Source organism: Microcaecilia unicolor, chromosome 9 (genome assembly GCF_901765095.1).
Source record: "Microcaecilia unicolor chromosome 9, aMicUni1.1, whole genome shotgun sequence".
Taxonomy (NCBI): Eukaryota; Metazoa; Chordata; class Amphibia; order Gymnophiona; family Siphonopidae; genus Microcaecilia; species Microcaecilia unicolor.
This window is the reverse complement of record NC_044039.1, coordinates 97,189,401-97,207,380: the sequence shown is the minus strand read 5'-3', so window position 1 is coordinate 97,207,380 and position 17,980 is coordinate 97,189,401. Positions and strand designations below refer to the sequence as shown.

At 40.6% G+C, this 17,980-nt stretch overlaps 1 protein-coding gene across 3 annotated transcripts in view; it reads right to left on the bottom strand.

The window, feature by feature from the left end:
• Window positions 1–1,447: 1,447 nt before the first annotated feature.
• FGFR1OP2 (FGFR1 oncogene partner 2) overlaps window positions 1,448–17,980 on the bottom strand; it is a 61,387-nt gene continuing 44,854 nt past the window's right edge. The window contains exons 5-7 of one of the 3 annotated variants that reach the window (XR_003943404.1): window positions 13,516–13,629; window positions 2,169–3,495; window positions 2,003–2,012 (exon numbers count right to left, since the gene is read on the bottom strand). Coding sequence is in view for 2 of the 3 variants with exons in the window: in XM_030215101.1 (XP_030070961.1) it covers window positions 3,358–3,495; window positions 13,516–13,629 (252 nt within the window). In the remaining variant the exon portion in view is untranslated. Of the gene's footprint in view, window positions 3,496–4,105; window positions 4,155–13,515; window positions 13,630–17,980 lie in introns of those variants that run through there. The other 2 variants (XM_030215101.1, XM_030215100.1) reach the window with 2 other exon arrangements.

The window sequence follows — 17,980 nt, the reverse complement described above, 5'->3', positions numbered from 1 at the left end:
ATGAAAAAGTACCCTTTTGACAGGGCCAGCTTAACAATTACACTAAGCACTGTCTAGTACAGCTGCTTCTGGGGAGGCAGCAAAGAGCAGATATAGTCAAAGCAAAATAAGCCCTGACAGCCACACAAACTCAAAAGAACCATTTTACTTTTAGGGAGAGTGAACAGACATAAAATTAAGGCAGATAAAGACCCTGATGCATAACCTTCATAAAGATAAGACAGAAGTTATGTCATTTTAACACTACCAGACAGGAAGGGCTTCAGAACCTTCCCTTTCAGCTGAACATTAAAGGCTTTTGTTATTTGGGCATTCAAATTTCAAATCTAATACAGGATTTATTTAGACTAAACTACCCTCCACTGGAACAAAGGGTGAGAGCTTTGTAATTCTATCTATCCTGGTACCGAAGGGTGCGTTTAACAGATGGGACAAGATGTTGAGAACTTTTATATATGGAATGGGCACAGACCAAAAATTAATCTCAATAGACTGATGGTGTCATGAGATGAAGTTGGGATGGGATTCCCTAACCTAATGCAGTACTATAGAGCAGCAGCTTTAAAAGATCACCACACTCCAGGACCGGATAAATTGTGGATGTCACTTGAACAGGTACACATGGCTCCATATGCTGCCTCCTACGAATGTGTGCACCAAAGATTGAGGTGGGAGGGGCAGGTGCAGTCCAAATGCCTTCCCCACATATTTCTAGACTTATTAGTACAATAGAAATAGGTACAGACAGCCTATGCTTGGAACAACCTTCCTGAGCCCTTACGCCAAGCCCGCTCCCTGCCCATCTTCAAGTCTTTGCTTAAAGCCCACCTCTTCAAAGCTGCATTCGGCACCTAACCCTTACCGTTCAGTGAATCCAGACTGCCCCTATTGGACTGACCGTTCACTTGTCTATTAGATTGTAAGCTCTTTGAGCAGGGACTGTCTCTCTTTGTTAAATTGTACAGCGCTGCGTAACCCTAGTAGCGCTCTAGAAATGTTAAGTAGTAGTAGCTTGTTGAGAGACTATCCACCTTTTCACACTGGATATTTATGTCCAATATGGTGGGGATTAGAGTCCCTGGCATACAATACTGCAAGGAGTTAACTCCTCAAGGGCCGTTTTTGACTGTCACATCTTCAAGAGATTGTGAATTTTAAAATCCCCTTTTTTCAATACTTTCAAATGCACGATTTGCTTCAGAACACAATGGAAGGTCCTCATCTTCATAGGCAACCCACAGATTCAGAAATGGTGTTGTTTAAAACTGGGCCACCAAAGAAACATCTATCAAAATTATATAAGGTGTTGAGAGCATTATTGATAGGTGGGGACCCACTCAATGTTGGTGCACTCCCAGTGGATGCCAAAATCTGAGCAGCCATAAAGGTAGATGCTCTGGCCTACGAGAAAACAAAAAGTTTTTCTTTGAGCCAGTTGCACTTGCTGAATTCACACCTGCATTTTAAACAGAGAGCACAAGCAGAGGGGACAAAATCTGGCCCAAGGCACCCAACTGGAAAATAAAACAAAAAACCTACATGGGAAGGCACAAGTTATAAACTCAGTGTGAGGGAGGGAACACGCGAACACATCCTCTCAGCTTTGCGGAAAAAATAAGACCAGAGAACTCACACAGAAAGGCACCAGAACATATATGGTGAGAATCTACTAGAACTTTCTACTTCACTCGCTAGTCAGTGTCTACACTAAGCTCCGTTGGATGACATCACCCAGATGTGAGAAGGCCTGCTTGTCCTTAAAGAAATGTCACCACGTCACAGTATATAGGCATATTTTATATTAGCATTGTTAACTGCTTTGTGACAGGAGTAAGTAAAAATATTCTTTCAAACAGATGTTTATTAAATTATTAATGTATTGTTAAAATTGTCTTAAGTCCTTAGCTAGTAATCTGCCATTTCTGACCAACCAATGATTAAAAAAAAAAACAAATCTTCCACAAGCACATATGTGCCACTTCTCACAACTTCAGCACATCAGAAAACAGCACCTCAACCTATATTCTTGTTATATTCAGATTTTCCCAGCAAACACAATTTTGATGTTAACAACTGATGGGCAGCACTGTAATAAGACATAAATTTAAGCACTTTGATAAGTAATAGGGACTGGATGAAAAAAAAAGTGTATGAATCAAACAGGGAACTTAATGGTCAAGTAAACACAAAAATACATTTCACTGGTTAGATATGTGGAACCACACTATAAAAGAAGAATCACCTTTTTGACTCAGCTTGTAAAATATTTTCCACATGCTTTGATACTAATGGAAAGTGAAAATGGTAATTTTTCTAATTCCAAATATGGAAGCCAGTTTTATAGGACTTATAGAACATAGGAAAAATGAAAAAAAAAAAACAAAACCATATTTATTTTTTTTAGAACCATAACACCCACTTAGAGCAAAGACATTTCTTTAACAAAATACCAAATAAACAATATAACATTTATTTCTGACTCAGATACACTTTAAAGATAATGATATAATCGCAACAAATGATAACTTATATATTAAAATGACTGAAAAAATAGGATTTTACTAAAGACTCGCATTAAAATAATATTCTAAATATGAATAAAACATGCACATGGTCACTTATGTTTTCACTTTTTTTTCATAACAGTATTGACTGCACCACTATAAAATATTGCCTTCTCAATGTGAGACAAACTGTATAATACCTTGAAAATAGCCTCTCAGCTTCTCCACAGCACAGTATTCTAATAGCGAAAGTGTCTGGGAAGTAGTCTAGGTGCAAGATATACAGTTACTTTTATACCTATGAACCTTGGAGCTAAGTACCAAAGTGTTGCCTTGAATATTAGCTAGAGATTATGCAGGTAAAAAGTGTACTTGTGTACCATATGCTTGTTATATCTGTGGGACACTCTGCACTAGGAAATATGCATTTATATTTCAAAATTAAATACAGGCATGCATTTTCCCCTCTCCTCATTCAATAATGTCTCCTGGGATACTTTTTTTTAGTGACTTTTCCATTAAGGGCAATTGTCTAACTCATATCAAGACAACTAGATTCTTTTGAAAATTGTCCTTGCTCTGACAATATAGACTAACAAATACAGGCCTCATAAATGCCAACAATTTCTTTTGTCTTCCCCATGACTACAAACAGTAGTTGCTATTCATCTGCAATGTCAGTTGTTTCAATATGCTTCATAGAGTAGCAAAAGAAATTATAGTCTTGCAACTCATGACACTGGAAGTTTGCCTGTGCCCTCTGCAGCAACCACTGCTTCCGGATAAAGGCCTGTCATCATGGCTGGTTAGGTGAGCATAAAGCAACACAAATGAAGGTCCCTGCACTCTCTCTTCAGCTCTTCCGCAGCCTCAGATCATTGCTGGTTACAAAGGCAGACAGTGATGTATTCTCAGGGGCATCTTCTTTCTTGAGATTCAAGAATGATTCTCTGGTTATTTGAAGGATTTCTCGTAAGCCTTTGTTCTCCTGCTACAAGAAGATTTAAAAGAGCAGCATTTGAGAATGCACATTTTTCCCCTACATATGGCAATTTCAACAGAGTTCACAAAAGCTGGTTATACTAATATATAAGAGGGGGTCCATTCAAATGCACCATATTGATACATTTCCATGCATCCTTAATTATATGGCTTTTTCCATGGATGTAGTTCTTTCGTGTACAGGGGATGTGTGGCAATTCAGCAGCATAACACTTGGTATTCATGAGATTGTATACAACAGAAGCAGTGCATGCAAATAATTATGTCTCAATATTCATTAAGGATAAGCTGACTGGTTTGCAGTTTGACTTCCATCAATGGGACTGAAATACTTGTCCTTGAATTCTCCTTACCAGTTGAGTTTTCAGGATAGCCTTAATGAATATGCATAGGATGTATTTTCATACACTACCTCTAATCTGTGCCAATATACCTCATGCACACATTAGGGATATTAAAAAAAAAAAAACGACTTGAGGGGATCTGGAAAACTGTTTTGAGCACCACTAGGTTACAACACTGGTGGGAAAAACACATGATTCCCGAGGAACATTTATCCTGCTTTATTCAGTTCTACAGATTCCATGACAATACAACTACACACCTGCAAGGAGATTTTCAACAAATTCAACTTTCAAATTGCATATCCTGAATAAAGCAAAAATCAAATGGAAAAGTAAAATATTGATAGTATCAGCAATTACATGTGACTATTTTTTTCAGTAATGGCTTTTTCTCCCTGCATGGAAGGAGTTTTCCACTGCTGTTATCACAGTGTATAGTAGAAGTCTATGATAGTTAAGCCCAATTACATATAGTAACATACTAAATGATGACAGATAAAGACCTGAATGGTCCATCTAGTCTGCCCAACAAAATAAACTCATTTTACATGGTATGTGATACTGTCTACGTATACCCGAGTTTGTTTTGACCTTGCTATTTTCAGAGAATAGACCATAGAAGTTGGCCCGGCACTGTTCTTGTACTAAAAGTTCTGAAGCTAACATTGAAGCCCCTTAAAATTTACACACCAGCCCATCCATATCTATTCAGTTACAATCAGGGCATAGACTGTAGAAGTCTGCCCAGCACTGGTTTAGCTTCCCAATTACTGGCGTTGCCACCCAATCTCCACTAAGATTCCGTGGATCTATTCCTTCTAAACAGGATTCCTTTGTGTTTATCCCACCCATGGTTGAGTTCCATTACCATTTTCATCTCCACCACCTCCCGCAGGAGGGCATTCCAGGTATCTACCACTCCTTCCGTGAAAAGATAATTTCTTGACATTACTCCTGAGTCTGATCCCTTCAACCTCAATTCATGTCCTCTAGTTCTACCACCTTCCCATCTCCGGGAAAGGTTTGTTGCTTTAAATTAGGGTTGCTTTAATTTAATAAATTTTATGCACACACCTCTGTACTTCACCTATGTGCATGCCATCAAACCCTAGCATGTACTTTTCTGCTAGTTGGTATTCTTTCAAAGGTCATTAACGAGTGCTGCTGGCAATTTAACACATAAATGACCAAAATACCACCATTTTGAGGGTGACTAACTGGGGCTTTTGGTTTCAGCTGAAACCACTGCCCTGCACCTTCCCCTCTCCCCCCCCCCCCCCCTGCAAAAGGATATCCTCCAGCCATCCTCCTCTCCGGGCCACTCACAAACTCCACCTTCCCCACACCCTCCCCTGGCCTACCTTCAAAGTTCTAGTGGCCTCTTTGGGACAAGAGTGATCCAAAGTCGCTCCTGGCTCTGCAGTCAAAATGACTGCTGTGGCTCCCCGCAAGAGGTCACAACAGCCATTTTGAGTTTGGAACGGGTGTGGGCATGAGCAACTGGGGATTACTTCTGCCCATGAAAACTTCCCTCTTATTATCCTAATTAGAATTGACTATAAGTTAAGACTATAAATGAAGAGATGTACTAGAGGTGGGCAGGAGTTGGGGAGGGTGGGTGGGAATGAAGACTGACCTAAGCCCTGCTGTGCTTTCTAGAGGCTATCTGTTAATGCGACCTCACCTTGAGTATTGCGTTCAATTCTTGTCGCTGTATCTCAAAAAAAAAAAAAAAAGATATAGTGGACTTAGAAAAGGTTCAAAGAAAAGCAACCAAAATGATAAAAAGGGATGAACTTCTTCCATATGAGGAAAGGCTAAAGAGGTTAGATGTTAGAGCTCTTCAGCTTGGAAAAGAAAGACAGCTGAGGGAGGATATGATTATGGTCTATAAAATCCCAAGTGGTGTAGAACGGATAGAAGTGAATCAATTTGTCACATTTTCAAAAAGTACAAAGACCAGGGGACACGCAATGAAATTACATGGAAATATTTTTTTAAACAAATAGGAGGAAATATGTTTTCACTCAAAAATAGTTAAGCTCTGGAACTTGCTGCCAGAGGATGTGGTAACAGCGGCTAGCATATCTGGATTTTAAAAGGTTTGACAAGTTCCTGGAGGAAAAGTCCATAGTCTGTTATTGAGATGGACATGGGGGAAGCCACTGCATGCCCTGGGATTGGTAGTGATGCAGGAATTACCACTATTGTTAGCAGAATCTGTGGTACTTCAGGAGTCAAACACCACACACCAGAATAAGAGAGAAGTCTTCTTTATTTGCCAGCAAACAAAGTAAGACATCAGCGCTAGACCTCTCCTTCTCTGTGTTTTGTGTCTCTGTGTCCTGCGTCTCCTGTCTTGGTTCCTTCTCGTCTAACGTAAGCTGCTTCTGTTCTCATTTATATATTGTTCCTAAACCCCTCTAGCCCCCCTTTCTCACCAGATGGTAAATAATAGATTGATTACCCTGTCTTGAACTAATTATCTCTACACATTTACTCAAAATATCAGTTACATAGGTTTCAGATATTTCCTAAACTGACCTATGACCTGGGGCCTCTCAAACTAGACAATGTGGCACCTATCTCCTGCATTTTATTATTATTAAATTCTCAGATTCCCAGCTAACTTCATACTAACTTAAAATGCTAACTTGGCTCTGGCATTCATTAAGGGGCCAAGGGGCCAGTCCTACACTTAACTATAATCCATCAAGGAAAAGAGTTGACTTTTCCTGACATCTTTCACCTTTTAGCTTCATACACAGACCTAGCTAGGACTGTGGATAATTCAAACCAGATGATGACCTCTTAAACTGCAGACAAATCTCACTTGAAAAGTCAGACAAAGATGTAACACTGAATTGAAAAGATATTTTACAGGGAGAAATAGAACTTATTAATTAAACAGAATAAAACATATTTTAAAATAAGCAGAAATCAGAATTCCTTATAAGACAAAATCTAAATTATCAAGAAATTATTTAAATCTAAACTATCTCCTTCTCTAAACAGCATTCAGCCTAATCTTTTAAAACTGCCTGCTTGCTGATCCCCTCGAGACTGTCCAGTATGCCTTGCTTAGAATGGCATCCAGATGTGGTTTTTATGAACTAGCCTTAACAATCCATCACTCAAAAAGGGACAAAGAAAGTTTTATTTCTCACTGACCTTTCTAACCTCTAGTCTAGCAAAAGCTAGACATTTGAGTAATTAAAACCAGATGGCATTCTACCACTTGCAGGACTGAACCAAAGTTAAACAGAATTAACAAATTAATATGATTTCTCTGTCCAGGCTGCCTCAGTAGCATGGAATACTGCTAATTGGGTTTCTGCCAAGCACCTGCGACCTGGATTGGCCACTGCTGGAAGCAGGATATTGGGCTAGATGGACCACTGGTCTGACCCAGTATAGCTATTCTTATGTTCTTATAGGTTGCATTTTCAGCCAAAACAAGCATTGCTAAATCCAGATTTGGGGCTGGTTTCAGTGCCGAAGCCAAAACCAAAGTTTGATCAGCTTCTACCACCATTTATGCACCTTCCTGCCACCTGAAAATGGATGGCTCCATATAGAATGCCCCCTATTATGACTTGGTTAAAGTTGTATGCAGATTTTTATTGTGCCACCAACAAAACAAACAAAAGCACTTATGCAGTCAGCAGTACTGCCAGTCGCATAAGTACTTTTGAAAATTGGTGTCTTTTTGTCCAGAGATACAAAATATCTAGTTTAGGAAATATAGACATGGTGCACACTTGATCAATTAAATATTTTTCTTTTTGATCGACCCAGGGAGAAAGACAGTTGAGTTGAAGTCATTGTTTTAGAAGATCTCGCAAGACTGCTTGGTCAGAACTATTGATTCTTTGAAGTGAAAGCAAGAATAGACGGCCAAAGTTTCAGCCTTACATATTTCCTGTAAGAAGGCTGGACAGACATATAGTACTGATGTTGGTATGGCTCTGATCTGATGCACTTCTACTTTGTCTTAGATGGCCATGCCAGCTTGTACATAATAAAAATGAATGCATTTTGCTATCTAGTTAGAAGGTTCTCTTTATTATTGCTGTTTCTGGACAATTTGGATCAAAAGAAAAAAGGTTGATTGCTTTTCAAGTCCCAAAACACAGTGACAAGATGCAGCAAGAAAAAAACTAAAATTTTGATCACCATTCCTGCAAAAAAAAAAAAAAAAAAAAAAAAAAAAGGTCAGTCAATCCAGGAATAGACCTATTATAGCAGGCTTTGGCAGGGGATAGAACCTATAAGGGATACCAACCTGTAAGACACCCACTCCTCCCCAAAGGATACCACTGCAAAATGCCTTCACTGCCTTGGTGAACGATACACCAATAACAGCACTCAAATTAGTTTTAGAAAAGGAGGATGAACTCCCAATGTACCAAACCTTTCTCCAAAAATTTCAAAAGAGCTGAAAACAGAAAGCTGTCACTCCTTGGAGACTCATGCAAGGCACAAATGTGGAAACAGTTCAAGGGACAGAAAAAAAAAAAAAGGTTAAATGCCTCCTAGGATCCTCAGCTAGCAGGAATGTGAACCAAAATGTTAAGTTTTAGAATCCTTATTTTCTTATTTCAGTATTATCCACCTGAAAAAAAAAAAAAAGTCACCTAGCTAGTACAAGCACCTCTGTAGTGCAAAGAGACTTCCAAATGGGTGGGGGGGGGGGGGGGAGAATTCAGCCCTCTGTCAGCACTATAGTAGTTTTAGACATTTGATCTGTTCACAGTAAAAGGGGAAGAGAGGCTCCAAACCTGTGACCTCTAATACATGTATATGTAGCAGGGCATTGACAAGAAACTAATTACAGTTTCTGGGAAAACTCCCAGTAAAATTAGATGGAAAACTGTTTGGTTCTGGAGACATACAGAAAAGGAAGGGCCTTTTTAGCTTCTAAAATCCCCACTAAAAGTTAATAACGCCCTCTTTTTGCCTTTCATCCAGTTTAAGATGTGGAATGCTACTCAAAAACTTTTGATATGGAGTTTTGTGCATCCATTGAGCTTGCAAACTATAAGAGTATGGTAGTCCTTGTTTTAAATTTATTTCAGTTTGATATACTGCTATTAGGTATGTCAGACACAGCGGTTTACAAAATATAAAATTCTATAGAGAGGCATACGTATGGAATAGGAAAGTCACAATATTGTTTTTCAAAGGAAGAGTAAAAAATGTCTAGTTTGATTCAGGCTAACGTTTAGTATCATTCTCCTCACAACGCTCTGTCATTGGGATCTAGACTAAAAGCTTTTTGGAACAAAGGTCTATAACCTAAGATTATAATACTATTTTACCCACTATTGAGGTACCTGATTCAAGAGTATGGGGGCCAACAACACTGAAAATGGGAGTCACAGATGGATTGCAGATGAATATGGCAGAAGTAAGGAATAACTAGTACATTTTGATTCGATGATCATAAGAGTCTGGATGATTTATATAGTATCAGTTATTTAAAAAGCAGAACAAATGGTCTTAACCTTTGACAGAGCCATATTTAGTACACTGGGACAGTGGTCTGTTGGGACTAAGGGTGCCAAACAGATGTTGTGTAAGGCCTGCATATTAGGTAGGAAATGTATCTTATTTTATTGGACACAGGATCACCCGCCTTCCTTCTGGCATTGGAGGAACAAATTGCATGAGCTGATGACTTGGGAATCCAGAGGAGCAGGTGGGTCTCCGGGGAGGCAGCGGAGGTTCTTAGCAGTCTGGGGGCCATATTTAGACACAATTTCTCCTTGGGGGCGCAGCCAAATATTGAATAGATTGCCATGGGGTAGATAGATCTCTCAATTCCAAAAGCAGTGCTCTGGGATGGGGGGAGGTAAGGGTAGGATGGGGGGGTTAAGTGGGTTAGGGCTCGGGAGGAACGATGTTACAAAGACATTACTATGTGATATAGGAACTTCTTGGTTATGGAGCGCTGTTTTCAATAATAATCAATGTGGTTCACACAATTAGGGACTATGAAAGGTTCATAAAAAGTTATCATAGAAATAAGAATTGAAATTGTCCAAGCTACTAACAGTGTCCAAGGAGACAATATCCATAGGTATAGAAGAAGGTTAGTTGCTTAAGCGTTCGTTTTATTTCTTCACTTTGGGAATAACCAAGATAATTACTGCTTTAGGAGTTACGTCACTGGTAGCATTAATATTAATATGGTTGGCACAGCTGGAATTCACACTAAAGGTGGAGGAGGGAGGGTTAGGGGGGAAGGGAGGAAACTTTTATTAAAAGGGTTGATGATGGCTTATATCATTTTGTTGTACCTTGAACGTTTGCTGTTGGCCTTTGGTTTTAAACCAGCTATTGTTGTATTAACAAGATTTGTCATCAATAAAAATATTGAAACATAAAAACCAGAACAGGGATACCAGATTGTAATTTTGTGCACCAGTATTAGTAGTGTAAATTTGACTCTCTATTGGACTAGAAGCCAGTTCTCCTATGTGATCCCATTTTCTTGCACCTTCTTTTAGTTTTATTAAAGTATTTTGAATTCAATTGCAAGCATCAGAGTTCTATATGTCAAATCCCTGGAAAAAGCATGTTACAATAGTTGAAGGTGGTGATGACCATAGATGTAATTCAGGTTATCAGAGCACTCTTCATTTATATCTTAGACAATAGGCAAAAAGTCCATGTTAGCATGCTCTTGGCCCACCCGATATTTCACCTGAAAGGCTGCAAGCTGAGAAACCAGCACATTACACGGACATTGGAATCCTGATGTCGAGCCACCCATTGAAGGGGTTGGTGATCAATGACGAGCAGGAAGTGCCACTCCAATGGATAATATTGGAAGGTTTCCAGGGTCCACTTGACAGCTAAGGCCTCTCTCAATTACAGCATAATTTTGCTCTTGGGAACAACAGCTTCCAGCTAATGTATGCCATTGAGTGGTCTTCCCTCTTTCCTGGGCCAGAACAGCCCTGAGCCTCAGTTCCAAGGCATCGGTCTGGAAGATAAAGGGAAGGTCAAAATCTGGGCTGATCAGCACTGGTTCTGAACAAATAGCCTTCTTTAGTGTTTGGTACGCCACGTCCAATTCCTCTGTCCAGTGTACCTTTCTCAGGAGCTTCTTTCTGTAGGAGGTGGGTTAGTGATTTGGCTTTCTCAGCAAATTCAGGAATGAACCGATGGTAACCCACGATCCCAAGAAGGCTCAAACTTGCTTCTTTGTCTGGGGATATTGGCACCCTCGTGATCGCTTCTAACTTTCAGCTCTGGGGTCTCACTTGCCCTTTCCCAACCGAGTACCCCAGATACTGGACTTCTTGTCCTCCCAAGAAAACAAAGATTTGCTGTCAATCCAGGGGTCCTGTAGACTATCCAGCACGGCTTCTACTTGGATAAAATGAGACCTCCAATCTTTGCTGTAATGACAATGTCATATAGGTAGGCAGCAGCACAGAAAGAGAGTGGGAAATGGACCAATGACTCCAGGAGAACGGGAGATAAGATTTCAAAGAACCACTTTATGAGTCATTGAATAAAGTGGTTCTTTGAAATCTTATCTCCCGTTCTCCTGGAGTCATTGGTCCATTTCCCACTCTCTTTCTGTGCTGCTATTTTTACGTGGGAGTTAGTGTTCATCCACTTAGGTGGATTACTCTCTCCTTTTTTGGACCGGACCATGACTTCCCGGGCATGGGAACATACACTATGATATAGGTAGGCAGCCACATATCTGCCATGGGGTCGAAGTAGGCGATCCACAAGGCATTGGAAGGTAGCCGGGGATCCAAGAAGGCTGAATGGGAGTACGGTAAATTGAAAACAGACCCTGGGATGTCAAAAAGGCAGTCTTCTCCTTGGCAGCTGGGGTAAGACATACCTGCCAATATCCCTTGGTCAGGTTCAGGGTTGAAATGAATCGGGCCCCTCCCAGTCGCTCAACAAGTTCAACCACCCTTGGAATTGGATAGGCCTCTAGCTTGGAGACAGCGCTCACCTTCCGAAGGTCGATACAAAAATCAGATCTTCCATCTGGTTTGGTACTAACACAATGGGAGATGCCCAATTGCTTGTGGACTCTTTATAACTCCCAATTTTAATATTTCAGCAACCTCCTTCACCACTGCTTGATGCCAGGCTTCCAGGATACGCTATGGGTGCTGCCAGACTACCACTCCGGGTTCGGTAATAAAAAAAAAAAATCGTGAGTCGCAAAGTGGATCTGACCTGGCCCTTCGGAAAATATATCTGCATTCTGGTGTACCAACTGCTCTAGATTGGCATTCTGTGAGTTGGAGAACTGGGCCATTTCAAGTCCCATTTGGCAACCAGAGTCCATCAGGGCCTTTAGCTCAAGGTCATCTTGTTGCACTAGAGCTGAAGTCAGGGGAATCCATTTCTTCAACAAGTTGATGTGAAGACCTTCGCTTTGTCCTTTTTGTCAGGCTATGCCACCTTGTAGTTGACAGGCCTATCCTTTCTACAACTTTGAAAGGACCCTTAATAGCTTGCTTTAAGAAGAGCGTAGAAGAACTAAGACTCTACCCCCCAGCTGGAAGGTTCGTTGAACCGCCTTCTGGTCGTAGGCTTGGACACGCTTGAGCCTTCTCCAGGCAAAGCTTGGCAGCCTCCCCGGCTTTCTTTAGCCTTGTGTGAATGATGAGTACATATTCCGCCAAGTTCGTTACTGGGCTGGGTTCCTCTTCCCAGTCTTCTTGAACTACATCCAGGACAACTCAAGGGCCTTCTCTCATGTAGCAGTTCAAATGGGAGAGAATCCTGTTGAACTCTGGGACACCTCCGGAATGGCAAACAGTATGTATGGGAGTAGAGAATCCCAGTCACAAACTTCCTCAGCATCTGTTTCAACATTTTACTAAAGCGCTTCACCAGACATCTGTCTGGATGGTATACCGATGTTTTCACCTTCAGCAAGGGACAGACTTGCTTCATAATGCTGGACACAAAGGTAGTACCTTGGTCCGTCAATATCTCTGCTGGAATCCCCATCCGTGAGAAGACCTCCACAGCACGTTAGCCATGGTGGTGATTTTCATGTTGCATAATGCAATAGCCTCTGGATAACGCGCAGCATAATCCAGGATGTACTTATGGCCTAGGGTAGTACATTCCAATGGTCCCACAAAGTCCATAGCTATCCGCTTGAATGGAGTGTCAACAAGGGGCAGGTGGAACCCTCACAGAACTACTTGGCTGGCAGGTTGGGCAAGACTGACAAAAGAGCTTTACCTGCTTAAATACCCCGGTCAAGAAGAACCAGGCTAAAATCTTTTCCCAGGTCTTCTCCTCGCCCAGGTGACCATCTAGCAGGTGACTCTGTGCTAGCTGCACGACTTGCCTACCATATGTTTTTGATAACTATAATAAAATAAACAACTCCTTCCCTTTCCATATCTGGCTCTGGGGTAGGTGGCGCTCTGGGTGAGATTACAGATAGTGTCTCTCCCACTTTCATACAACACAAGGTGTTCCTGGTTCAAGTGTACAAATGCACTATCTAGAGGGAGTAAGTTGGGTTGGCAGGGGACCATGACATGCTTCTGAGCTGCACTTTCCTAGGGCCCTAGTGGCATTCTAGGCAACTGTTCTACACAGTGTACCATAAAGTCAGCTCTGTGTCCATCTATGGATTACTATTCCAAGTCTGTGCTTACTTCAAGCTGAATTATACGCTCCTGCTCATTGGAACCTCGTTGCTCATCAATTTCAATGGCTCTTCTTATGACTGCTGTCATTTCACCGATCTTGTCAACATGGACTTGTAGTTCCTAATTAAAATGACATTAGAGTCAGTGCCTTAAAATTTGATTATTTACAAGGTACAAAGCACATCCTTTCTTTACAACCCACATTTGATATGATCATTAAAATCAGTTGAGGTTCTATTGTAAAAATAACCCCATAAACACTAATACACATCTACAGACAAGGATGCTCTAAGTTTCATCATTGACAAACTTTAGGCACTGTGTTAAAAACATAGTATACCGAGCTTTTCTTTAGCTTTTCAATAAAATGTTAGAACAAAAATGCTTTTTTCAACATCTACTCATGCCATGCTTCATTAAGCATGGGGTTCACTTATGTACTTTATTGGTCTGAAGCATTATTGAGCAAATGAGATTCATAACCGACTATGGTCAAAAAGATTTGAATTACTACTACTACTTAACATTTCTAAAGCGCTACTAGGGTTACAGCGCTGTACAATTTAACATGGAAGGACAGTCCCTGCTCAAAGAGCTTACAATCTAAAAGACAAATGTAGAGTCAATCTGATAGGTCAGACAGATTGGGGCAGTCTATATGTTCGAAAGGTTAGGTTCCGAAAGCAGCATTGAAGAGGTGAGCTTTAAGCAAGAATTAAGCTGTAGGGGTCTTTCCTGCTGTCTCACCTTTGCTGGTTAAGCCTGAACCATCTTTTCCTGAACTAAATATGGATTCTGCAGCCTGATGCCTCAATACATCAGCAACCAGCTTTAATCATATGCCACGCACCCTCCCTGACCATTTTCAAGTCCTTACTCAAAGCCCATCTCTTCTCCCTTGCTTTTGGCGCCTAACCACCTTCCCCATTCATGATACCTACACTTACTACATAGTTTGTTACCTTTAGATTGTAAGCTCTCTTGAGCAGGGACTGTCCTTCCCCATGTTTAAACTTGTACAGCGCTGCTTAACCCTGGCAGTGCTATAGAAATGCTAAGTAGTAGTAGTAGTAATCAAGGAAAAATACTTCTTGGTATAACTGTTCTAGTGACTTCACCATCCAAGGACATGTGTTTATGTGCACTAGCCAGCCACCTTATCTCCTGGGAAGGTGTATAGAGGAGCATGCCTTACAGAGACAGAGTCTCCGGTACATCTGTGAATCATGGAGGGGAGTTTGCTACCATCAGGTTTGTGACTGATAAGATTCTTGCTGGAATCACAAGACCTCATTGTTATGACTGTGGGTACTGTGCTAGACAGAAGTACATAGTTTGTGATTGGTCCACAGGTGTCACCTAGACTTAGAGAAATGCAAATGCTGGACAGGAGAGAAAGAAACAGGGGTAAGAAGAGAAGATTGCCTGGTGAATAGAGCTAGAGATAGAGACTATTTTTCCTAAACACCTGAACTCTGTGCTGAGCACTGCATGAAGTATGGTTTAAAAGCAGCTCTCTGTGACTTTCTATGAACTGAGTAACCAGCTGCACAGAGCAGTGACCATGGACTTTTCCTTATCTACAAGGGCTTACAGGTGCACTCTGCTAGAGCCAGAAGAAATCTGATTCTACACATCACCTGGCATCTACAGGACCACTAGGGCAAGAAAAGCAGAATTTCCTTCTTATATCTCAGGTATTAGTTAGCTTCTTTGCCTATAATACCGCTGGTGTTGGTAATCTTTTCTCAGGATATATTATAGTTGTATATACACATGTATACATACATATTATATCTACCTATCTAGATCTATATATACACACACATTTTTTTTCTTATATCTATTGGTGTAATAATCAGTAGATTTTGGTAGTGTACAGAGTTTTGTAACTTGTTTTGCATTTTGCCATATTGTTATTTCACTATTCCTAGTCCTGCATTCCCCCTCCTAAGCACATCAGCCCCTTGCTGGGGGTAGGAGGAGAAGGGGGAGGGAAGCATCCTCCTCCTCACTTCCCTGTCATCCTCCTCCCAACCTTCTTGGCTGCCCCCCTCCATTACAGTGTCTCCCCCTCGCATCCCTTCTCTTGTTTTGTTCCTCCTCCTCCCAGCACAGTGTTTCCCTTTTGCCATCTTCCTCTTCCTTTCCTGGGTACAGCATCTCTCCCTTGATTCCCTCTTGTCCTCCACCCCACTTCCAGGCACAGCATTTCCCATCACTTCCCTCTAGTTTTCTTCCCTTCCCCTGGGTACAGTGTCTCCCCCTCATGTAACTCTCATCTTCCCCCTCCCCCCCAACCACAATGTCTCTTCCTCACTTCTCTTTCATCCTCTTCCTCTCCCCCCAGGCACAGCTTCTTTCCCATCACTTTCCTTTCATCCTCTTCCTTGCCCCCTCTTTCCTTCCCTAGGGTACAGTGTCTGCCCCTTAATTCCCTTTTATCATTTCTCTCTCTCCCCTCGGCACTGCTTCTCCCTCTCATTCTCTTCCTCCTGTCCCCACAGTACAGCATCTCCCCTTTGCTTCCCTTTCACCCCCCCCCCCTTCCTTGCCCTCTTTTTTCATTCTCTCCCATCTCCCAGGTTATCTTCCCCTTGCTTCCCTCCCTGTTTTCTTCCCCCCTCAGGTCAAAAAACTTTCTTGCTGCCCCCAGGTCCAGCTTTTTCCCTCCCCTCCTCCTGTACCCCCTCAGGTTCAGCTTCTCCTCCTCTCTCCTCCCATCCTCTGGTCCAGCATTTCTTCTTGCATCACCCCCATATTTGCAGTAGCAAAGGGACAGCACAGGGCCTTTGAGCTCCTACACACACTTTCGTTCTGCCACATTCTGCCCCCGTCATTTCTGCTGCCACTTCTTTGCTAAACCTCTGAATTAACACTAGGTATGGGATTTACGTTTACATTAGGCACTTACACCCCACAAGATCCCGTAAGAACTCCCTGCGGTTTACACTATCATCAAATTACAAGGCATTCCCTGCGAGCTACAAGGTTTAAGGATACATTTCATTACTTATTAGTTGAAAAATAAAAATATTTCCTGATTTGCCAAGACTACAAGCACTGGAACTGAAGTAATTATTGAAATTGTGTGTTATTTTTCAGAATAAGTGATACTTGTTTTTTGACCCTAAATAACTGATAGAATTTATTGTGTTTAGAGAAGTATCTGCCCCACTACTCACTGAGGTCTGCTAGAATTATGTCTGGAGTTGGTTGTGTTCTGTAAAAATGTAGATGAATATTTCTTCACTTTATTGTGTAATCTTGGATCTTCATATTGTGGTCAGTTTATTATTTTATTTCCTTTATATTGCCTCAATTTATGTTCAAATTATTTCTATTAGTTGCAGCCTGATGATTGTGATTTGTATTATTTGAAATTGAAAATAAAAAAAAGAGTTTAAAAAAAGTTGAAAAAGATATGTTTTTTCTTAAACCATTTAGACTGCCCAATTGTTCTAATATTAAAAGGTAATGAATTCCACCATTTCACAGACTGAAAAAAAAATCCATCAAAGACAGAACTTTAAATAACACCCTTGAGGCAAGGATACTACAGAAGAACCAGTCTTATCTAATGGAGAACCATGACATTGTGAAAACAATCACAAAGTCTGACAGACATGCAGGAGCAAAAAGTCATTCAAAATAGAAAAAGTAATTGTACACAATTTAAACACAACCTCATGCCTTCACAGGCAGCCAGTGCAATTTCCACAAAAATGGTTAGCTGGTTCATACTGAGAAGAACTACAAATCAGTTTAGACGCTATATTTTGAAACATCTGAAGCTTTTTCCAGGGACCTTCTGATAAACCTACTAATACTGCATTGAAGTAATCTACCTGCTGTAAAATTGATGACTATACCAAAAGTCTAAAAGCATTAAAATTCAATTTAGATCAATCTCCTTAATCCTTTCATATCATAAAATCCTTTTACCATCTGATTCATATGACGTTCAAAAGATATTCAAAGATTACCCCTACAATCTTTGTTTTTCCAACTGAAATGATTCTCCTAAAGGCTTATATTGGGTTCCTGAAACTATAAAATTTTGTTTTTTTTTCATAATTTAGCTTTAATTAGAACATTGAAGTCCATTCATTTAAGATTTTAAAGTCATACTCAATTCTATTAATTTCTGAAAGGGAATTTGAAAATGGAACCACAAAAAAGGAACCACAACTTAACATCAGCATATATACATGTATACGTACACATACATATTAATAAAACCATTTTTGTTAAAAAGAACTGCTCGCTAGGACATCAAGACATAAAAAAAGAATGGGAGAAAGTGGGGATCCCTGTGGGACTCCACAATCTGGAATCCTATGTGAAGAACATCCACCTTCTTTACTTGCTATTATTGAAACTTAAGAAATCCCTCAATTCATCAAAGGACAGCACCCACTATTCTATAAAAATCTAATAGTGTCATGAACCACTAAAATCAAAAGCAGCA